Source organism: Macrotis lagotis, chromosome 4 (genome assembly GCF_037893015.1).
Source record: "Macrotis lagotis isolate mMagLag1 chromosome 4, bilby.v1.9.chrom.fasta, whole genome shotgun sequence".
Taxonomy (NCBI): Eukaryota; Metazoa; Chordata; class Mammalia; order Peramelemorphia; family Peramelidae; genus Macrotis; species Macrotis lagotis.
Genome location: NC_133661.1, coordinates 252070228 through 252094799, shown reverse-complemented (window position 1 = coordinate 252094799; position 24572 = coordinate 252070228). Strand labels below are relative to the sequence as shown.

The following is a 24572-nucleotide window of genomic DNA, read 5'->3' as shown; positions in this document are numbered from 1 at the left end:
GACCACTCTCCCCCATGGTCCATCCCCTCCTCCATCACTCACATCCCCCCCTTCCCCCTGTTCCCCTTCTCTCCTTCTTACTCCAGATGTCTATACCCCATTGAGTATATATGCTGTTTCCTCTCTTAGCCACCTCTGATGAGAGCGAAGGTTCCCTCATTCCCCCTTGTCCTCCCCCTTCCATATCATTGCAATAGCTCATTGTAATAAAGAAAAATATTATTATATGAAATATCTTGGCCTATTCCCCCTCTCCTTTTTCTTTCTCCCATTACATTTCCCTTTTTTCTATTGACTTCATTTTTACACCATATTTTATCTTCAAATTCAGCTTTCTCCTCTGCTTGATCTATAAAAGTTCCTTCTACCTGCTCTATTAAATGAGAAGTTTCATATGAATATTATCAGTATCATTTTTCTATACAGGAATACATGCAGTTCATCATCATTAAGTCCCTCATATTTTCCCCTTTTCCACTCTCTATGCTTCACTGAGTCCTGTATTTGAAGATCAAACTTCTGTTTAGTTCTGGCCATTCCAATAGGAACATTTGAAATTCCTCTGGTTCATTGAAAGTCCATCTTTTTCCCTGGAAGAGGACATTCATTTTTGCTGGGTAGTTCATTCTTGGCTGTATTCCAAGCTCTTTTGCCTTCTGGTATATTGTATTCCAAGCCCTACGAGCTTCCAATGTAGTTGCTGCTAAGTCCTGTGTGATCCTGACTGCAGCTCCACAGTATTTGAATTGTGTCCTTCTGGCTGCTTGTAATATTTTCTTTGACTTGGGAGTTCTGGAACTTGGCTATATATAATATTCCTGGGGGTTGGTTTTTTGGGATCTCTTTTTTTGGGGGGGTGATCTGTGGATTCTCTCCATTTTTATTTGGCCCTCTGCTTCTAGGATATCAGGGCAATTTTCCTGTAGTAATTCTTTGAAAATGATGTCAAGGCTCTTTTCCTGATCATGACTTCCAGGTATTCCAATAATTTTAAAATTATCTTTTCTAAGTCTGTTTTCCATATCAGTTGTTTTTTTCAATGAGATGCTTCACATTTTCTTCTAATTTTTCATTTTTTTTGGTTTTGAAGTATTGAGTCCTGATTTCTGGTAAATTCATCAATCTCCCTGAATTCTATTCTTTGTCTGAAGGATTTGTTTTCCTCAGAGAGCTTTCTTATCTTTTTTTCCATCTGGCCAATTCTGCTTTTTAAAGCATTCTTCTCCTCAATAACTTCTTGAACTGTTTTATCCATTTGACCTAAGCTGGTTTTTAGCATGCTATTTTCTTCAGCATTTTTTTGGATTTCCTTGACTAAGCTGCTGACTTCATTTTCATGTTTTTCCTGCATCTCTCATTTCTTTTCCAAGTTTTTCTTCTAACTCCCTCATTTGATTTTCAAAGTCTTTTTTGAGCTCTGTCATAGCCTGAGTCCAATTTCTGTTTTTCTTGGAGTCTTTAGATGCAGGAGCTTGTGCTTCCTCATCTTCAGACTGAGTATTTTGATTCTTCTTGGGCTCACAGGCAAAATATTTCTTAATGGTGTTCCTCTTTTTTCTCTGCTTGCTCATTTTCCTGGCCTTAGCCTGTTTTGACGATGCTTCCTGAGCTTTTGGGACACTCCCACAAGGATCTCAGTGTGTGAGGCTCTGTCCTCCCTCCTGTTCTGTGAATGACCATAAGCACCCCCGCCTCTGCCACAGGGCCAAGGTGGGGGGGGGCCTGCTGTTCTATGTGGGGGCCTAGACTGCGATCAGGATCTGAATGTGTTCAGAGCCCCGGAGTCCTGTTCCAGGTGCAGAGCTCTGCAATCTCTCTTCACTCCCCTCCCTAGGTTCAATGGGCTCATGCCCTGGGGGCTCCTGCTTACCGGCCTGCTTCTGTTTCCTGAATCTGGACTGCTTTGGCCAAGCTGCTGTGTGCCCTGAGAGCTGGGCTTCATGTGCTCACTCTGGCCGAGGTCCCCTGCTGTTCCCCCAATTTGTGCCTGGTGCTCCCCAGGGCTTAGATCAGGAAACTCCCCCGCTGCTGTGAGCCAGGGCTCCCAGCGCCCTGGGGCTGCCTCCGGGAGGCTGAAGTTCTTTTGCTCTGGCAGGCCACCCCTCCGGCAGGCTGCTCCTCCAACCCCGGGGGGAGCAGAGCCTTTCTGCTCTTTTCCAGATTACCTTGAGTAGGAGAACTACCTTACTGGGTCCTTCTGTGGGTTCTGTCTCTCGAAAATTTAGAGTCCTTAGTTTCTAAGATTTATAAGAGAGCACCCTTTTCTGTTTTCTAATCCATATTTCTATTCTCTTTTCTTATATGGGTTTTTATGCCATTCACATTCAGTTTTGAGTGCTATTCTCTTTTCCCCCTGTCCCTTTTTAAATAATCTAATTTGCTTTTAACTAATGCCTCATATAATCAATCTTCTCTTTTATTTCCCTCAACCCTTTCCTTTCTTTTTGCCTGTTCTGTAAAATATGATTCTGCACTAAGATGTGTGTGTGTGTGTGTGTGTGTGTGTGTGTGTAGTTTTTCTTCTTATAATTAGTCCAGATCAGACTGTTCAGGTGTCATCCATTCCTTCTACTCCTGCTCACTTCTTGTTATATAAAGTTGATCATTGTGAAATATATTACTATCCCTTCTCCTCTTTCCCAGCGCTTTCCTCTTCTCCATCCATTTCACTCTTGGTTTGACATCATCCAAATACAACAGAATCATGCCCAGACTCTAATTTAACTTTCTATGACTCCCTGATGATCAGAGATACAAGATCATCTCTCCATGTAAGAATGTAATCAGTTTAACTTTGTTTAATCATTAAGAATTTCTCATTAATGGTTCTCATACTTCTTTCAACTCATATGTTTGTATGTCTGATGTTCTTTTTCAGCTCTGGTCTATTCCTCAGGAATGATTAGAAGTATTCTATTTTACTGAAGGCTTAGTTTTCCTTTACAAGATAATACTGTTTTTCAGGGCACACAATTCTTGGTTCTAAGCCTTGATTCTTTCCTTCTGAATGTCATATTCCAAGCTCTTTGCTATTTCATAATTGTGGCTGTTAAATCTTATGTGATCCTGATTGTGGCTCCTCAGGACTTGAATTCTTTCTGTATGCTTGTAATAATTTTTTTCATTGACTAGGAACTTTGAATTTCATTTTGGGGTTACTCTCAGGAAGTGATCCTAGATTCCTTCAATTTTTACTTTGTCATCTGGCGCTACGGTATCTGAACAGTTTTCTTTTATGATTTTTTTGGGACCAGATTTCTTTTATGATTTTGATGTCTAGGCTTTTGTTGTTGTTCATGGCTTTCAGGTAGTTCAGTAATTCTTAAATTGTCTCTTCTCAATCTATTTTCCAGGTCAGTAGTTTTTCTTATAAGGCATTTCACATTTTCTTCTTGAATTCTTGTTGGTCTTGTGCCTAAGCTGTATTTGCCTTTGGGAATTTGCTGGTACATTTTTTATCATTCTCTTCTTTGTGCCTTGAGTGTTCTTGTTCACTATAATCAATCTTTATAGGTATTTTTTTTTGTTTGCTCATTCTTCCAGTTTTTTCCTTTACCTTGCATTTTTTCTCTTTCCCCCCCTTTCTCTCTCTACACACGCGTGCACACACACACACACACACACACATTCTTACTTCGGGGGGGAGGGGGAGAAGAGCTCTGTTCTGCTACTTTCACAGATTAAGCTGGGGTTCCCAGAGAGGTATGTTTCAGGGGAAAGTCTGTTCTCTTCCCTCTTGATCTGAGTTCATTAAGTTCCTGACTCAGGTTTGGGTCTAGTGTAATTTCTGATTGGGAGTTTTAGTGAACTTCTGCTAGACTCAGCCACTATTGACCCCAGGGAAGCTCAGGATCAGAGCAGGGACACTGCACACAGCTCCCGTGTTAAGAACCATATAGCTACCATGTACTTTCCAGTTACCACTATTATCTGCCCTGTATCTGTGACTTAGTACCGTATCCAGTGCTTGCTGGTGATCTCTTTGTCATGACCTGTCCTGGCTGTCTTTCAGTTTCTGGGCACTGAAATATTTTCTCCTTCCTCCCTTTACCACCATTATCACCATGAATTCATGGCCAGGATCCCTCCCAGATTCTGTAGACACATCTATCTCCCTAAGGTTCCCTGGGCTGAAAAAATCATTCACTGTGACTTCTTTTTGGTTTCTCAATTAGAATTCAGCCTGATACCTTCTCTAGATCTTTGTCAAGATGTGTGGGAAGTTAGACTATTACTCTTTCTTCTGCCTTCTTCATGTTTATAAAATTTTGAAAAAGATTTCTGTGGGTTTTCAGAGTACTTTACAAATATTTCATTTTTGTCAAATATGTCACAACAATCCAGAAAAGATGGTATTATTAACCTCATTTTATAGATGAGGAAACTGAGGTTGAGAGGTTAAGTGATTTGCCTGGCGATCATGAGAACAATACATATGTGAAGCAGGATTCAGTTTCAGGTCTTCCTGATCCCAAAGCAAGCACTCAATCCATTATCAGACACTAGAGATTTAAAAGTACATAATGAGGATGGACACAGAAAATATTTCTTCCTAGAAAAAAATCACTGATCTGAGCAAAGTAAAAACTACTAACTTGATATAATGTGAAGAGAACTATTAACCAAAGGAAGTGATTTTACTACTTCATGTAAATTTCTATAGGCTAGATTTGAGATTTATCATGATTTGTTTGTAAAAATGTTTGACAATAATGTATTTTTTTAAACTGGAAGAAAAAGAACTTGTATTCTGGTTCCATAAAAATGTTTGAAATGACAAAATAATAGAGGAGGCAAAAGATAGATTGAAATAGGGAGGGGCAGCTAGGTGGCCCAGTAGATAGAGCACGAGCCCTGGAGTCAGGAGTACTTGAGGTCAAATCTGGCCTCAGACACTTAATAATTACCTAGCTATGTGGCCTTGGGTAAATCACTTAACTCCACTGCCTTGCAAAAAAAAAAAACTTAAAAAAAAAGGTAGACAGTATTTAAGTCCAGAGGTGATGAAACTATGGACTATGGGTGTACCCAAGGCAGTGAAGTAGAGGGAGCAGATCCAAGAGAGCATTTTTCATGAGGTGGTTGTGTTTTACAGGTTGAGTTTTGACAGAAACCAGCCAGGAGTGGTAGATGCCACTGTGGGTCAGCGAGTCGAACTGCCCTGTCGAACGTTTGGCTACCCTCCCTCAGCCATTGAGTGGCAGAAGGATGGAAAGCCTCCCTCTTCTCCCAGGTAGGCCTAATTTCTTTCTTTCCATTTATAGCTCTCTAAGTGGTGGATGATGGCAATCAAAAGTGGCACCTTTGCCCATTTCCTAATGGCCATCCAAGAAAGGTTTCTGCCATCCTGTAATTTATAATTCTCTGCAAGGGAGCTTCATCACTTGCTCTCCCTCTCCCTTCCTCCCCCTCTCCCTTCCTCCCCCAGCTTCTCACTAGCTCTCCCAAGGATCTTGGATGTTGAATTAGAATAGCCAAGGAAAGCCTTACTACTCCTACTCAACTAATATGGTTTTACTACATGTCATATACTTTATAATTATTATCTCATTTAATTATGATAACTATCCTAAGGAAGTGCTACTATTATTCTTATTTTACCCATCAGGAAACTGAACAAAGTTTAAGTGACTCACTCAGGATCATATAGCAAGTAAGAAAGGCTGGATGCGAACTTGGTCTTCTTGATTCCAAGTCCATGCTTAATCCACCATATCACTTAACTGCTGGGTACTAGTTAGATAGCCACTGAGAAAGCTTTCTTTCTGGAAGTATCATCAAACTGGCTTTTGATATTACTAGTTTCCCTGTGTCAAATTATCAGACACTAGAGATTTAAAAGTTCATCATTAAGACTAGAAAAAGTCACTCATCTGAGAAAAGTAAAAAAGCTAGAAAACATTTGAAAATCAATTATCATAAAATGTAAAAAAAGTGTCATGAAGCTTTTATTCTTGAACATAAAGCTAGAGATTTTCAGATATAATAAATGATAGCCACAGGAGGGTCTAAGGAGGGAGGTAGCTGCCATATTGTAGGTAGTTACTAGTGAGTCTTTGACCAAGAGCCTAAGTATGTTCAGATATATGTTCCTTCTCAGTATGACTACAACCTGGCCCACTTGCATCAAATAGCTTTGCTTCTGCCCCTCAGGGATTAAGATGCATGCCTGTGTTTGATCCACAGATACCAACAGCAGCCAGATGGCTCCTTGGTTATCAGTCGTGTTACTATAGGAGATGATGGCTTCTATACCTGCATTGCTTTCAATGGACGAGAAAGAGACCAGCGCTGGGTCCAGCTCAGAATTCTCGGTAGAGGCAGAATGGGATTAGGATGCAGCCCTGAGTAGAAGGCCAAATAAGGGATACTTAAGGGTTGGGGGAAGGAGAGGAGAGGGCTACCTATTTGCTGTGGAGAACAAGCCTACCTGACTGTCCAGAAGGAGGGTGGCAACTTTGTTGGTCATGTTTTCATATGGGTTTGGGATGTCAGAAGAGGCTGAAAGACCCCAGGAAGTGTTGTTGTGGGCACCCTGAATCTTCTCTACATCTTGTGTGATAAAATCCCCTATTTGTCTGCAGGAGAGCTTAAGATTATAGGACTACAACCCACGGTTACAGTGTCTGAGGGGGAAGACACCCAGCTCCATTGTATGGTGATAGGAGACAATGTAAATGTGAGATGGTCCAGGTACATATCATTTTAAGCCCTCATGTCCTACTTATTGCCTGCTTTCACCCCTGAGATTGGACTGGACTGTAATATGGGTGTGGGCTTGCTTTCTTCCCCCACTTCCCTCCAAACTGGACAGAATATCTTGTATTTTTCCATGGCTGTCTCAAAGCCTGAATAATGTAGGTAATAAGAATTCTAATTATTGTTCAGTCACGTTCAATTCCTATTGGGGTTTTCTTGGCAAAGGTAGTGGAGTAGTTTGTCATCTTCCACTCCAGATTAATTATCATAACTCATTAATATAGCACTGCAAGGTTTTCAAAGTGGTATACTCACAGAAACCTTGTGAGGTGGATAATACAAATACTTTTATTATTGCCATTGTTCAAATGATGTAGCTGAGCTTCTAGAGGCTGTGACTTGTCCAGGGTCACAGTCATTTGTTGTTAAGTTTTTTTGGCCACATCTGACTCTTTATGACACTATTTGGGGTTTCTTTTGCCTTTTGAGGGGTTTGCTGTTTCCTTCTCCAGCTCATTAAACAGGGTGAGTATCTTCTCCAGGATCACCCAGTTAGTAAGTGTCTGAGGCTGGATTTGAATTCTGCTAGAGTTTATCTATGCTCTATCTAGTGGTGTCTAGCAGTCCCTATGTCAGAACAAGGATGAACCCCACTTATGTACTTAACATCTAGTTCTGTTTCCAATGGACTTCACTGTAGCGAAGGGAAAGACTTCCACTGCTGGTCCCTAACAAACTGATCTCATCACCTCTAAGCCAAGAGTAAGGCAAGTGACTGGCCATTTCACTGATTATAGTTCTTCAGTCTAAAATTTTCCCTTACTTTATTTTGCTATTAGTCTGGTTTGGCTTATGTTACACTACATCATTTCATAAAAGTCATCCCAGGTTTCTAAATCTATCACATTCATCATTTCCTATATTATTCATATATCACAATTTATTCAGACATCCCCAACTGATGGGTAACTCGTTTTGCTTCCAGTTCCTTGCTACAACATAAAAAAAGCAAATAAACATATTTTTGAACATATGGGTCTTTTCCCCACTATCTCTGATCTCCTTTTAGTACATTCTTAGCAGTGGCTAGGTGTGTAATGTCACTACAGAAGGCTGGGATAACAGAGAAGCTGATGGCATTAATAGCCATTTTGTACTTTTTTGTTTCATGGGTCATTGCCCTGGCCAAAAAATTTACAACTTAGTGACTTTTTTGGGTGGTTCCAAAGTACTTTGCATAATGGTTAGACCAACTCTTGCAACAATATAATGATAATAAAATAATAATAATAATAATAATAATAAAATAAAAGCTAACATTTATATAGCACTTTAAAGTTTGCAAACACTTTATAAATCATCTTATTTTAACCTCACACTCTTAGGAACGATCCCCAAGTTATAGATGAAGAAAATGTGACAGATCTCTGTTAAGTGACATGTCCAGGGTCATCACAACTATTCCATATGTGAGGTTGGTTTTTAATGCAGCTCTTCCTTTTTTTTTTTTTTAAAGTTTTTGTAAGGCAATGGGGTTAAGTGGCTTGCCCAAGGCCACACAGCTAGGTAATTATGTGTCTGAGGCCAGATTTATACTCAGGTACTCGTGACTCCAGGGCCAGTGCTCTATCCACTGTGCCACCTAGATATCCCCCCTTTTTTTAGGTTTTTGCAAGGCAAATGGGGTTAAGTGGCATGCCCAAGGCCACACAGCTAGCTAATTATTAACTGTCTGAGACTGGATTTGAAGCCAGGTACTCCTGACTCCAAGGCCGGTGCTTCATCCACTACGCCACCTAGCCGCCCCTTCTTTCTTTTTTATTTTTTTTAGGTTTTTGTAAGGCAAACGGGGTTAAGTGGATCGCCCAAGGCCACACAGCTAGGTAATTATTAAGTGTCTGAGACCAGATTTGAACCCAGGTACTCCTGACTCCAGGGCTGGTGCTTTATCCACTACGCCACCTAGATGCCCCTCTTTCTTTTTTTTTTAAAGAAAGATTTTACTTATTTTGAGTTTTACAATTCTTCCCCCATTCTTGCTTCCCTCCCCCCACCCACCATAGAAGGCATTCTGTTTGTGTTTACATTGATTCCATGTTATACACTGATCTCAGTTGAATGTGATGATGGAGAAATCATATCCTTAAGGAAGAAAAATAAAGTATGAGATAGTAAAATTACATAATAATATAACACTTTTTTTTTTCTAATTTGATGGTAATAGTTTTTGGTCTCTGTTCAAAGTCCATAATTCTTTCTCTGGATACAGATGGTATTCTCCATTGCAGACAGCCCCAAATTGTCCCTGATTGCTGCACTGAAGGGTTGAGCAAGTCCATCAAGGTTGATCATTGCCCACATGTTGCTGTTAAGATGTACAGTGTTTTTCTGGTTCTGCTCATCTTGCTCAGCATCAGTTCATGCAAATCCTTCCAGGCTTCCCTGAATTCTCATCCCTCCTGGTTTCTAATATAACAGTAGTGTTCCATGACATACATATACCACAGTTTGTTAAGCCATTCCCCAATTGAAGGACATTTACTTGATTTCCAATTCTTTGCCACCACAAACAGGGCTGCTATGAATATTTTTGTACAAGTGATGTTTTTACCCTTTTTCATCATCTCTTCAGGATATAGACCCAGTAGTGGTATTGCTGGATCAAAGGATATATGCATTTTTATTGCCCTTTGGGCATAATCCCAAATTTCTCTCCAGAAAGTTTGGATGAGTTCACAGCTCCACCAACAATGTATTAGTATCCCAGATTTCCCACATCCCTTCCAACATTGATCATTGTCCTTTCTGGTCATTTGGTCAGTTTGAAAGGTGTGAAGTGGTATCTCAGAGATGCTTTAATTTGCATTTCTCTAATAAGTAATGATTCAAAGCAATTTTTCATATGACTATGGATTGCTTTCATTTCCTCAGCTGTAAATTGCCTTTGCATATCCTTTGACCATTTGTCAATTGGGGAATGGTTTATTTCTTTTTGAAAATTTGACTCAGTTCTCTTTATATTTTAGAAGTGAGTCCTTTGTCAGAATCATTAGTTGTAAAGATTGTTTCCCAATTTACTACATTTCTTTTGATCTTGGTTACAGTGGTTTTGTCTGCAAAAGATTTTTAATTTAATGTAGTCAAAATTATGTAGTTTGTTTTGAATGATGTTCTCTATCTCTTCCTTGGTTATAAACTGTTTCCCTTTCTGTAGATCTGACAGAGAAACTACTCCTTGATTTTCTAGTTTGCTTATAATATTGTTTTTTTATGTCTAAATCCTGTATCCATTTGGAGCTTATCTTGGTATAGGGTTTGAGGTGTTGGTCTAATCTAACTTTCTTCCATATTAACTTCCAACTTTCCCAACAGTTTTTATTAAAGAGAGAGTTTTTATCCCAATAGTTGGACTCTGGGTTAATCAAACAGTAATGTAGCTCTTTCAAAGTCCAAATCTAATGTTCTATCTATTCACCGTATCACCTGTCACTTCTCCATTAAATACATTTTCCTTTTTTGCCATCTTTGCCAGTCTGGTTGATGTGAGGTAGAACTTTGGACTTGTTTCGTTTGTGTTGCTCTTATTATTAGTGATTTGGAGTATTTTTATATAAATACTTAATTAGAAATTTCCTTGTTTGATATGACAACTTTTATATGCATAAACTTATTTGTATTAATTCCCTTTACCTTGGACTTCAAGAGAAATATGCTACAAAGATTTTTCCAACTGTTTTTCTTTAAAATTGTTTTTCATTAAATTATAGACCTATCTCCCTGATGAATATAGATGCAAAAATCTTAAATAAAATCTTATCAAAATGATTACAACAAGTTATCACTAGGATAATACATTATGATCAAGTAGGATTTATTCCAGGAATGCAGGGCTGGTTCAATATTAGGAAAACTGTTATATCAACAACAAACCTATCAGAAATCATATGATCATATCAATAGATGCCGAAAAAGCTTTTGACAAAATACAGCATCCATTCCTATTAAAAACACTAGAGAGTGTAGGAATAAATGGACTGTTCCTTAGAATAATTAGCAGTATCTCTTTGAAACCATTAACAAGCATTATATTCAATGGGGAGAGGCTAGAGGCATTCCCAATAAGATCAGGGGTGAAACAAGGGTGCCCATTATCACCACTACTATTCAATATTGTATTAGAAATGTTAACTTCAGCAATTAGAGAAGAAAAAGAAATGGAAGGAATTAGAATTGGGAAGGAAAAGACAAAACTCTCACTCTTTGCAGAAGACATGATGGTCTACCTAGAGAATCCCAAGAAATCATCCAAAAAACTACTGGAAACAATTAGCAATTTTAGCAAAGTTGCAGGTTATAAAATAAACCCTCATAAATCCTCAGCTTTTCTATATATATGTCTAGCAAGATACAGCAGGAAGAGCTAGAAAGAGAAATCCCATTCAAAGTAACCTCAGACAATATAAAATACATGGGAGTCTATTTGCCAGGACAGACTCAGAATCTTTTTGAAAACAATTATAAAACACTACTCACACAAATTAAATTAGATTTAAATAACTAGGCAAATATCAGCTGCTCATGGATAGGTAGAGCTAATATAATAAAAATGACAATTCTACCAAAACTAAACTACCTATTTAGTGCCCCACCAATCAAAATTCCAAAACATTACTTTAATGAATTAGAAAAAATTGTAAGTAAATTAATATGAAGAAATAAAAAGTCAAGAATTTCCAGGAACTTAATGAAAAAAAGTACAAAAGAAGCCCTACCTGATCTAAAATTATATTATAAAGCATCAGTCATCAAAACTGTTTGGTATTGGCTAAGAAATAGAGTGGTGGACCAGTGGAATAGAATAGGTACAAAAGCAGGAGAAAATTATAGTAATCTGCTGTTTGATAAACCCGAAGAGTTCAACTATTGGGATAAAAACTCTCTCTTTGATAAAAACTGCTGGGAAAATTGGTAGTATGGAAGAAATTTAGATTAGACCAACACCTAACACCCTTTACCAAGATAAGATCCAAATGGTTACAGGATTTACACATAAAAAACAATACTATAAACAAATTAGAAGATCAAGGACTAGTTTACCTGTCAGATCTATGGAAATGGGAGCAGTTTATGACTAAGGAAGAGTTGGAGAACATCACCAAAAACCAACTAGATGATTTCAATTACATTAAGTTAAAAAGCTTTTGCACAGATAAAACCACTGTAACCAAGATCAAAAGAAATGTAGTAAACTGGGAAACAACTTTTACAACTAATGATTCTGACAACAAACTCATTTCTAAAATATACAGAGAACTGAGTCATATTTTTAAAAGAAAGAGCCATTCCTCAATTGACAAATGGTCAAAGGAGATGCAAAGGTAATTACAGATGAGATCAAAGCAATTCATAGCCATATGAAAAATTGCTCTAAATCATTAATTATTAGAGGAATGCAAATTAAAGCTTCTCTGAGGTACCACCTTACACCTCTCAGACTGGCCAATATGACCAGAAAGGATAATGATCATTGTTGGAAGGGTTGTGGGAAATCTGGGACATTATTACACTGTTGGTGGAGCTGTGAACTCATCCAACCTTCCTGGAGAGAAATTTGGAACTATGCCCAAAGGGCAACAAAAATGAACATACCCTTTGACCCAGCAATACCACTACTGGGTATATACTCTGAAGAGATGACGAAAAAGGGTAAAAAGATAACTTGTACAAAAGTATTCATAGCAGCCCTGTTTGTGGTGGCAAAGAATTGTAAATCAAGTAAATGTCATTCAATTGGGGAATGGCTTCGCAAACTGTGGTATATGTGTGTCATGGAACACTATTGTTCTATTAGAAACCAGGAGGGACAGGATTTCAGGGAAGCCTGGAGGGATTTGCATGAGCTGATGCTGAGTGACATGAGCAGAATCAGAAAAACACTGTACACCCTAACAGCAACATGGGAGTGATGTTCAACCTTGAAGGACTTGCTCATTCCATCAGTGCAATAATCAGGTACAATTTTGGGCTATCTGCAAAGGAGAATACCATCTGTATGCAGATAAAGAGCCTGGGAGTTTGAACAAAGTTCAAGGACTATTCCCTTTAATTTAGGAAAAAACCCAGATATCTTATTGTCTCATCTTGTTATCTCTTAGACTTCTTGTCTCTTCCTTAAGGATATGATTTCTCTCACATCACACTCAATTTAGATCAATGTACAACATGGAAACAAAGTAAAGACTGACAGATAGCTTTCCGTGGGGGGTGGGGTGGGGGAGGGAAGTAAGATGGGGGGAAAACTGTAAAACTCAGTATCTTTAATAAAAAAATTGTTTTTCATTGAAATCTTTTGCTTCTTCATATCACCAAAATTTTCCCATCATGTCTCTCATTCCTTCTCATATATGACTTTCTTCCCATTTTTATAACTAACTAAATAAAAATGTATATAGCTTAGTTTTTGCAAGGCAATGGAGTTAAGTGGCTTGCTCAAGGTCACACAGCTAGGTAATTAAGTGTCTGAGGTCAGATTTGAACTCAGGTACTCCTGACTCCAGGATTGGTGCTCTAGCCACTGTACCACCTAGATGCCCCTTATAAAAATGTTTTTAAAGGAAAAAATGGAGAAAAAAGAAAAAGGCTAATATGTTCAGTGTTATCACTCTCATGAACCTCCTGCAAAGGAGTGGAGTGGTAATATCTTTTATCTCTTCAGTGTTATCACTCTCATGAACCTATCTTTTTATCTCTTCTTTTGAGTCAGGCCTGTTCTTTATAATTTTGCAACATTTATTCTTGATTGTTTTTGGCTTTTCTATTTGTATTGTTTGTATTCATTGTTTTTTCTTTTCTATTTCTTTGACTTCACTTTACATCAATTCATATAGATCTTTCCTTGATTCTCTATATTCATCATATATCTATTCATATAGCACAGTAAAATTCCATTAAATTCATGTACCACAATTTGTTTAGCCATTCCATAATTGATGGACATCCACTTTGTTTCCAATTCTTTACTATCATAAAAACGAGCTGCTGTAAATATTCTGGTGTATATGGAGACTGTATTATTGACCTCCTTGGGATATAAGCACAGTAATGAAATCTGTGCGTTGAAGAGAATGGACATTTTAGTCACTTCATTTGCATAATTCCAAATTTCTTTCCATTTTTTTCCCTTTCAGTTGGGCTGAGTTTTGATTTTGCTTATACGGGATTTTCTTGAAAAAATGGCTACTATATAATAGCCTACAATTTTTTTTAAACCTCTTACAGTCTTTTTTTCAAGACCCATGTTTTCTGTTTATCCTCACCTCTTTCCATGACCTGCAAAGGGGACCCATTCATCAGCATAACCCCCAAATTCCTTTCCTTACCAGGAATGGGGTACCTGTGCGCAGTGATGGCCATCACATCCACCTGTCCCCGGATGGAACCTTGGTGATTAACAACACACGAGCACAAGATGAAGGGTCCTATACCTGTAGTGCCTATAGTGAGACGCAGGCTGTCAGTCGCAGTACAGAGGTGAAGGTGATCCGTCCTAGGCCTTCAGGTAAGAAGAAGGAATGAGTCCCTGCTCCTTTTATTTTGTTTTTAGAGAATTCAATGTTTTCTCCTTTTTTGTCAACCTGACTGGAATTCCAGTCCACTAGATTTCAAGGGTATTCATCATCTTATCATGTTGTTCTATAGGGACAGCTTGGTGGGTGGTACAGTGGATAGAGTACTGGCCTTGGACTCAGGAGGATGGTCATTTGAATCCAACCTTAGACACTTGATATTTAGCAGCTCCTTGGGCAAGTCACTTAATCCTAACTGCCTCATATCCAGGACTGTCTCTAGGCATCCTGATTCATATCTGGCTACTGGACTCAGACAGCTCTGGAGGAGAAAATGAGGCAGGTGACTTAGCACAGCCCCCCCCCTCATTCAAATCTAATTCATGCTCTTGTCAAGGCATCACATCCTGATATCATGATCATCTTTGAGAACAAAGGACAAACATCATATTGTTCCACTACAGTGAACCAGTTATTTATGGGATTTAGGAATTTATAATGTGCTTTTTAAAGCACTCTCAAATCCATTTGATCTTCACAACAATCTTGCCAGATAGGGAGGGTGGTCAATATTATTACCATCTTGCTATAAAGAAGGCAGTTAAGGTCCATAGTAATAATGATTTGCATAAGATCACCTAGCTTTTCAGTAGAAAATTGAGGGCCAGAACCTCTGTTGAAGGGAAGAGGTTGTCCTTTGTCTGACAATCAGTTGGACTAAGGATTTCATCCTTATAGAGGTCAGATTAGAAATATGTATATATCTACATATATATCTACCTATATATCTATATAGTAGATTGACATTTCAGTATTTGTAGGATTTGTCAGCTTTCCCCCCATGCTGGTGAAGTTGCATTCTCTAATTCAACTCTGTGTACATGTGAAGCCTCACTTCTATTCTGTGTTCAAACTCAGAGACAAATAGGAGAGGGATCTCTCAGGTCACACTTTAAAAAATTCAAGTAGGTTAAAATAATTACAGACAATAAAAATACTTGGAAATCTATCTGCCAAGAGAAACACAATAAACATTTTCCACAAAAATATTAATTAGTCATGAGAAGTCCAAGTCAGTATAATAAAAGTGACAGTTCTACCTAAATGAATATACTTTTTCAGTTTCGTATCAAACTACTAAAAATTATTTTGTAGAGTTAGAAAAAATAGTAGTAAAATTCATCTGGAAGAACAAAAGGCAATCAATAAAAATATGTTAAAGATGATCTAGCTGTACTAGATCTCAGACTGTATTATAAAGTGGTAGTTAACAAAACAATCCAATATTGGCTAAGAAACTAGAGTGTTGGATCACTGGAATAAATTAGGTACACAATACATGTAAATGACCATAGTGATTTAGTGTTTGATAAACCTAAAGATATAAGCTTTTAGGACAAAAACTGCTGGGAACCTGGAAAATAGTATGGTAGAAATTAGGCACAAACTCACATCTCACTTTGTTTACGAAGATAAGGTCAAAATGGGTACATGATTTATATATATATAAAGGGTGCTACCATAACCAAAATTTTAAAAATTTGGCTAGTCCTTCATTTTCAAAGACCATGACATCAGGGAAGTGATACCATGACAAGCATATGAATTGGATTTGAGTGAGGGGGATTGTGCTAAGTCACCAGACTTACCTTCTCTAGTCATCCGGGTCCAGCGGTCAGATATGAATCAGGACTACTGGAGATGGCCCTAGAAGAGAGGAAATCAATTGGGTTAAGTACCTTGCCTAAAGTCAAACAGCTAGTAAGAGTCAAATGTCTGAGCTCACATTCGAATTCCTGTCCTCCTGACTCCAAGACCAGGGCTTTATCCACTGCATCTCCTAGCTACCCTGCTAGATTGGCTAAGTTAACAAAAAAGGAAAATGATAAATGTTGCAGGGGATGAGGGAAGGCTGGGACGCTAATGAACTGTTGATGGATCTGTGAACTGATCCAACCATACTGGAGAAAAATTTGGAACTAATTTCATCAATACCACTGCTAGGCCTGTATCCCAGAGAGGGAAAAAAGGGAGAAAAAAACCCTATTTGTACAAAACTTTTATAGCAGCTCTTGTTTTGTGATGGCTGAGAATTGGAAATTGATTGGATGTCCCTCAAATGGAGAATGAATGAACAAATTGTGGCATGTAATTGTAATAGAATATTATACTATATGAAATAAGCAGGATGAGTTCAGAAAAATCTAGAAAGACTTATGTGATCTAAATCAAAGCAAAGTGAGCAAAACTAGGGAGAATATGGTATACAGTAACAGCAATATTTTAAATTGAAGAACTGTGAATGACTTAAGTTATTCTCAGCAATACAATCTAAGATCTAAGATAATCCCCAAAGGAGTAATGATGAAGCACACTATCTCTCTCCATGATTGAATACAGACTGAAGCATGCTATCTTTCACTTTTATTTTTTCTTTTATTCGTCTTCTTGTGACTAATATGGAAATTTTACACACACACACACACACATATACATACATATATATATGTTTATACTTGCATAACATATATCTACTTACCATCTCAGGAAGTGCAGACAGGGGAGGGAAGAATACAATCTGGAATTCAAAACTTTAAAAAAAAACCCAAAGCAGGTCATTGGTTGGACCCAAGATGCTTCACTCCTAGAACTACCATTAGGTATGGTGAACTGGGGCCAATTAGCAGTTCCTACTTTCTGAAAAGAGAGTCCTCAGAGTTCAAGTAATTGTAGTCCTTCCAAAATTAAGTGACTGGTCCAAACCTGGAAGTGAAGAATGGTGGTTTTGTTATTTGTGGTGGAGATTCATTGAGCAGCTGTGGACAGGGGACATTCTTCCCCATGTAGGAATCCATGCTTAAGAGAAATGTGAATTGGGCACCATGGTGATCCTACACAGATGCCTCAGAATTAGTTCTGAGAGTTGCTGGGCTTTTTTTTTTTTTGGTCATGCTCTAATGTAAATGATAAGTTTTATATAAGGAAGGATAATCCCTAAATAAAAGGGAAAAGAAAATTCACAGATTTAACAGAGTTAGAAGGCACCTTAGAGACCCTTAATCCAATTCCCTTATTTTGTGGAAAAGGAAACTGAGACTCAGGGAAGCAATGTGCTTTGCCTAGGGTCCCATTAAGAGTGGTCATCCCAGGCATTCAAAAGTATGAGGAGAGAGAAAACTATCCTGTTTGGCTGGAGCACAGTGTATGTGAAGGGAAGCAGGATGAGATAATCATCTAATCAATCCAATTCTTTTTCTCCTCCCTTCCTCCTACATCAATCTCTATACATTTATGTACAGATGTGTATATATATGTGTGTGTATATATATATATATATATATATATATATATGTGTGTGTGTGTGTGTGTATTTGAGTTGTGAGTAGACAGCCATACATGAGAAAAATACTTAGAAATATAATACACAATTTTGAGTTTAATGTCCAACAGATTAATTTGAAACACAGGGATACACATCCCAGTCCATTTGTGTATATGAAAGCACAAAATATTACTATTTTGTCTAAAAACCAGATATTCAGGGTACTGGCTTGAGGAAATGACAGTTTTAAGAGCAGTACTTGGATTATTATAGAGCCCAGGGTCTCAGACAGGCAGTGCTGAACTCTGGAAAAGGGAAGGAGAGAACTCACAGAAAAGCACCAGACCCAACTTTGCCTATTTAAAAATGCTATGGGGGCTGGTCCCCAGTGTGGTGGCTAACAAAGTTAGGGTTTATTCTTGTTAGGCCCCCTCTTTCACCGTCCAGATCTCATGTGCTATGTGGAAAGGGTCAGCTGTAAAGTAGCAACTCAGGAGAGAGGGTCTCCTATATTAAGACCACTGACCTGTGTATTTGTCCAAGTGTTCCATCCTACTTTCTTGGATAGGAAAAAATTAGGTTGGGACTTGGAATAGAATTATATGGACCCTCTCTGGAATTTGCAAGGTGAAGGAGTGAATCCACATTAAGTCACTTCAAGGAACCAAAATGGCAGGTTATGGGATAGCCTTTAATTAAAGAGCATCATAACCTTTGTTGTTTTGTCCTAGAAGCTGCGGAACAGGCCAGGGACCCTGGCAGACAGTGCATCGACCATCCAGAGCTTGCCAATTGTGATCTGATCTTGCAAGCCCAGCTTTGTGGCAATGAATATTACTCTAGCTTCTGTTGCGCCAGCTGTTCCCGCTACCAGCCCCATGCTCGTCCTGTTTGGCAGCAGGGATGAAAGTGGACTCCTACCATAGCTCCCAAACACTGTGGCTGCAGAGGGGGAAAATATGCCAACAGGGGTGGGGTGGGTACAAGTACAAGGTAAACACAACTGTCTGCTCTATAGCAGACTTGTTTTTTTTCAAAAACCCATTAATTGTAAAGCTATTGTAATAGCAGCAGCTGGGATAAGCTCCTGCCCAATCACCTGTGCCTTCTTTGTTTCCTCTTCGGATACAATCATAAGTCATTTTGTAATGAGATGCCTTAAATGAAAATGGAAGCCTGCTATTTCTCATGGCAAGCTCTAGGGGACAGGAAAGTACATGGTTTTTAAATTCTTTTTGAGGGGAGAAAGTTTCTGCTACTCTCAATGACTTGCATTACTCATGTTGGCTGAATGGTGTTGAGTTATGGTGCATTTAAATTAACATGTCTTATGTAAGAACCAATGATTCTGGGGCAGCTAGGTGGTGCAGTGGATAGAGCACCAGCCCTGGAGTCAGGAGGACCTGAGTTCAAATCTGACCTCAGACACTTAATAATGGCCTAGTTGTGTGACCTTGGGCAAGTCACTTAAACCCATTGCCTTAAAAAGAAAAAAATTTAAAAAGAATTAATCATTCTGCTGCATTGGAACCATAGTCACCTTGAGTCTATAACCTGTGTTTGGGGTCAAGTCTGACACTGATGGATTTCTACAGGCCAGAAAGCTTCTGCTATAATACAAATTCACGTTAAAACCTTCTTTGGGGGGAGGCTAGGTGGTGTAGTGGATAGAGCACCGGCCCTGGAGTCAGGAGTACCTGAGTTCAAATCTGGCCTCAGACACTTCATAATTACCTAGCTGTGTGGCCTTGGGCAAGCCACTTAACCCCATTGCCTTGCAAAAAAAACCTAAAACCTTCTCTGAAAAGAATCTGTTTCTTTCATTTGGAATATGGCTCTTGCAGCTTGATTCTAACAGGAGGAATTCATTCTGCACTGGCCTTTTCTGCTGATGGCCATCTCACAGAGATCCAGATTAAACTGCTTCAATAAACCCAAAGTTTGTCCCATACACTAAGGATACCAAGAAGACCAGAACAAAATAAAGCAGAAATCTCTGAAGTAACAGTGTTCTTGAACCATTGAACAGCAATTAGTATTAAGATCACCAAATGTGCATTGATGGTTGTTAACAAAAGGATGAGTACAACCATCACAGCTTATCCAAAAGGCTAATTCCCAATAGGATCAGCAGAACACCTGTAAATCTTGTCTCCAAATGGAAACAGAGCCCTGAACATGATGTGGCTTTGAAAAAAAAATAGCTTTCATCTGGGACAATGTCTTCCTACATTAACACAGTTGGGCACTGATTAGAACTGGAACCAACTGCATCATGGTCATCTATTTCTCAGACAACTTTTCTAATATCACATAGTCTGTGGGGATGACTTTCGTACTTAGAAAATATTAACTAGGGACTATATTATCAAGGTTCCTTTTTACTTGTCGCAGATTCTACAGAAACTGAAAAATAAAGTCCATTTTCTTCTAATTATGTGATTGTCTCTTAGATGAACACTAGCAATATAATGTAAGGAAAATTAACTATGTTTTTCATGTCTTCACTGCTGCTAAAATTATAGGTAGAGCACCTGCTCCTAGGTTGGGTCAGGCTGTAAGGGTAAGTTTTCCAGGTCTGAACCAAATTTCTTATAGTTGTTAAAACGTGTAAGTCCTGCACACAGACCAAGGACAACAGTTATTGTAACCTCTAACCAGGGACCACCAGGAGCAGAGTTAACAAGCAGCTATGGTCTTGTCCCTATTTATATGTGAAAGAATTTAACTTCTGAATGAAAATCCCACTGATGGATGGGTCTAAGACCAGATCATATGAATCAAAGCAAGTGTTGGATATATGAATTCTAAATGATACTCATAAAATAAAGCTATTTCTACCCACAACAACATAAAAGATTTTATGGGCTGTTAAGGCCCAGGACTTAATTAGCCAGAAAAACAAAGTAAAACACAAATGGATCAATGTTGTTGAGAAAAGAAATGGGGAAAGAACAGTCCCACTGGCGACAAGCTTCTTACCACCAACATTTATTTCTGTTAAATCAGATTATAAATTGTCATCAGTACAAATATATATATATATATATATATATATATATATAATGTATGTATATATATATATAACTTACATTTGATTGTAAGGCCAACGTTTAAAAGTAAAATTAAATGAGATGGGATTTCATGTTACCAGAGGTCCAATAGGTGTAGCTGGGCTTTTCACTAATCAAAAACAGATGAGGGAAAAACCAGAATAAAAAAAATCATGAAAAGCTAAAGGAAGCAGGAGCTCTCCCCTCCCCAAACCTTACTCAAAGATGGATAAGAATACCAACAACTGAGACCGAGGTCACAGGTTCACCTAGTTAAAATATGGCCCCAGTCACCCCCTCACAAAGATGATTCTTAACTGTCCCAGGGGTGTCAAAAGCACAGGAAAAGGTTCAACACAAGGAAAGAGCATCAACACATAAAAGAAAATACAGATTATATTTGTGTATATTTATACATGTATATGTGTATACATACATGTGTATATATATACATATATGTTTGTATATGTATCTATATATAATTTAGATCCAATAGAATTTTGCAGTAGTTTGAAAGCCAGAACAATACTGCTCTTTCATTGTCTTTATTTAATACTACTGTCTAGGAACTTTATTGGTCATGACTCATGATTGTTGTTGCAATGTGCTACTTACAATGTATGCTATAGAACAAGTTAGGAATCCCCTTTGTCACACCCTCTAACCTTCTTTCTCTGGTTACTTTTAATAGGAATCAATGATAAATCAATCTTATATACAATTTCTTACAGCTAACCTTTTCCCTTTGGCAAGATTACTTACAACTCTTATGACTTTTTAATATTGAACTATTTAAAATATCCTAAATGCATAAAAATAAAAATTTTGGCTTTTTTTGTAATATATTTATATATATATATTTATAGAATATTGTTACTTAAGGTGGAAGCTCACCTTCCCTCCCCCCCCCCCCCCCCCACCAGAAAAGGACAGCTCTGCTGGGCTAGTAATGCCTCCTTCCCCTACTCCTTGATCCTGGCAGCAGCTCACCCTGCAGCAGCTCACCCTGCTGCAGCTCCTCTCCTCAGGCTGGGAGGAGGCTACTTACTACTTTTATTTTGCCCATGACATGGTCTAATGGGAGGCAGGCAGATGTACTGAAAAACAAAGGAAGATTTCATTTGCTTTCCATCATACTCTCCATCCTGCAAATGGGCTTCTGGTTCAGCTTCCTGCCCCTTCTCTTGGGCCACTATGCTTCTCCAGGATAGGAGGGATGAAGAGGAAGAAAGGCATGGGAGGGACGCGTTTCTATGACTCCTTTACCCTAACTGCAGGGCAGGCCATCTGTAAGGATTTTTAAAAGTAATTTTCTTCAAAATCATTCCTTCCCACACTGTGCCCGGACTTGTTCTATAGGGCTTTTGGGATTACCAAAAAGTGTGCTGATCAGAAAAAGAAAAGTCCCCTTTGCTCCTTTACCCCCACTCCCCTCACCTAAGAGACCATATGTGTGAGCCCCCAAGGACTACTTAAAGTTCAATCTCAAAAGTCTTCTGTAAGTCACTGGAGAAAGGATTAGTTGGTGAGGGGTTAGTACGTTGTTTGGACTTGCCTTCTAAAGCAGCCCACTGAGCTTCAAAAGGATCCACTGGGTCCCGGGGAGCAGAAGCCTCCAGCTGCTTGTCCCCCGAGGCCAATTTGCTATTGTCTACCCCATTGAAAGCAGCAGAACCATTGAGGTGCTGGGCAGAGGGCTTAAAGAAAGGGCTGGCAATAGTACTGCCCATCTCATATTGAGGGAATGTCTGCTGTTTGACCAGGCTGGGTGACTGATGGGGGTGATTTGCCTGGGGATGACCTGCAGTGCCAAACACATTGGCCACCATTTGTGAGGGGGTGATGCCAACCACAGGCACATTTGAAGATGGATAGGGCATCCCATTGGCTATGGGGTAGGGTTGGGCAGGGACAAATGCTGGTTGTATTGGTGGAACCACAGACACTGGTACAGGCGGAGAGGTGGTGAAAGCATTTCCTTGGAAAGATGGTGCTGGCTGGGAGAGAGCTGGAGGTGGTGGTGGCTGGAGAATTGGCTGCAGGGGGGCAGCTGGAGACTGGGGCTGCTGGGCCCGAACAGTCTTGGAAACCTCTTCCAACCATCGGTCGGCTTCAGAAGGCGTGCGTCTATGTCCAATTTGAAAGATTCCAGGTGAGGCTGCTCCAGGTGAGGGACCCCATTCTGTGCCTGTAACAAAACAAACAAGGAGGAATGTTAATTGATTATATTTATTTTCCCTTTCTTATGACAACCATGGTCACTTTATTGGTAAATATTGTAGAAAAATCCTCATGGCTGGATATTTTGTGTCACTGGATGCAAAGATTTTATGGAAGGATGAAAAAGAACGTGTCAAAATGTATTGTTGGTTCAGGGGCTGCTGAAATTGCTTTGAGAAGTCTCAAAGGACCAAATCAGAGCTTGATAAAAATCCCCAGTTTATCATATAGGTCATTCTCAGTAGCAAAATAAGTTTAAAAATAATCTGACGAACCTACATAGCTTTTAAGATCAATATCATCTGTTCTAGATTTCTCGATGAATAAAGAAAAATGTTACAATGTCCTGATGCTTGTGAACATGTTTCCACAACTTAGGATCTTTGTTTTTTTGTTTTTGGTCTTATCCTGGTGACAAATTTTCTTTCAGGTCAGCTCATCGTTCCCACAAAAATATCAAATCTTATTTTCTTCTTTCATATCACATCATCTTCAGATCAAATTATTTCCAAGAAAAGAAATTGCCTTTTTTTTTAAAGGATCCTTTCCCTTTTCCCCTTTAGGAACATGGCTGGTCTTGGTCCAGGATCCCACGACTGATCCCAGATCCTCACCAGCACTGGTGTCTGCCTTACCCGAAGGTGCAGCTGCCACTTCCATGTTAGCAGCAGGAGGGGCATGGGCCCAAGGGTTGGTTTCACGAACAGGCATTGCTTTGGGTGCTAGAGCAGTTTGGGCTGGCTTAGCAGCAAACACATGGAAGGCAGGGTCAGTGCCATTAGCTAAAATGGGAGCAGACAACATCAATGGAGTTAATTCATGCAAAATGTGCAGAGGACTGAGGGCTGGTTCAATTAGGCCAACATGCAATACTTGAGTAACAAATGGACATAAGGTTGAAAAGCTAATTTTTGTTAGTAATTTTGGCAAAGGTAATAGATAATCTGATGAAAACTGCTCCTCTATTAAGCTTAGCAAAAGCAGTCATAGGACCATCAAAATGTGCCTTTTATAATTACAGTTTTATGGAAAAGAACAGATTTGAGAAATTGTTTTTCTCTGGTATCATTTTCCAGAAAGTTTCTACTTTTTAGGGTTTTTTTTAGTTTATTAGTTTTTAGTTTCTACTGTTTAGGCTCTCTATCATATAATATCTCTCTTTCTCTGTGTGTATATAGATATACATAAATATATTTAAACATATATGTATATGCACACACATAAATATATATACATATATAAAATAACTTAACAGACCATTTCATGTACTCATAGACCATCATTTTCCATGGGAATGGATTTAATCCCCTTTTCCCCTTTGGAAGTTTTCATATGTACAGGTTTTTATTCCTTCCTTGTCTTTCATAGTTTTAAAAAACTCTCCTTTCTTTTCAGATGATTTCAAAATTATCTACTCTCAAGCTCCCATATTTCTTCTAATATATGTGAAAAAATTGGGGAACCATCATTTGGCTTTTTCCATGTGCAAAGGTGATTTCAACCACATTCTCATTTGTATCAAAGCAAAATATAACTTTTAAAGGGAACTTGTCTGTATTTCAGAAGACAATATCTAAACAAAAAGGGTAACTATTATATTGTGAACTGTTTCAACAGATGTGGGGTATGGTCTTATGCACAAGGTAGATTTCTAAGTTAATTCTTTACAGGCTATCAAAGTCACAGATGGCAATAAGGACACTAGTTCAAGTT

General features: G+C 38.7%; 2 protein-coding genes across 9 annotated transcripts in view; one reads left to right on the top strand and one right to left on the bottom strand.

The window, feature by feature from the left end:
- PAPLN (papilin, proteoglycan like sulfated glycoprotein) overlaps positions 1 to 23960 on the top strand; it is an 84030-nt gene extending 60070 nt beyond the window's left edge. The window contains exons 24-28 of the mRNA XM_074235778.1: positions 5096 to 5233; positions 6187 to 6314; positions 6585 to 6693; positions 14082 to 14257; positions 18318 to 23960. Of these exons, the coding sequence (XP_074091879.1) occupies positions 5096 to 5233; positions 6187 to 6314; positions 6585 to 6693; positions 14082 to 14257; positions 18318 to 18493 (727 nt within the window). The 3' untranslated portion in view covers positions 18494 to 23960. The remainder of the gene's footprint in view (positions 1 to 5095; positions 5234 to 6186; positions 6315 to 6584; positions 6694 to 14081; positions 14258 to 18317) is intronic.
- Positions 122 to 24572, bottom strand: part of NUMB (NUMB endocytic adaptor protein) — a 202942-nt gene continuing 178491 nt past the window's right edge. For 4 of the 8 annotated variants that reach the window (XM_074235771.1, XM_074235773.1, XM_074235774.1 and 1 more), the window contains 2 exons: positions 23495 to 23641; positions 122 to 22827 (listed from right to left, as the gene is read on the bottom strand). In XM_074235771.1, coding sequence (XP_074091872.1) covers positions 22112 to 22827; positions 23495 to 23641 — 863 coding nt within the window. In that variant the 3' untranslated portion in view covers positions 122 to 22111. The remainder of the gene's footprint in view (positions 22828 to 23494; positions 23642 to 24572) is intronic. The other 4 variants (XM_074235775.1, XM_074235776.1, XR_012478202.1 and 1 more) reach the window with 3 other exon arrangements.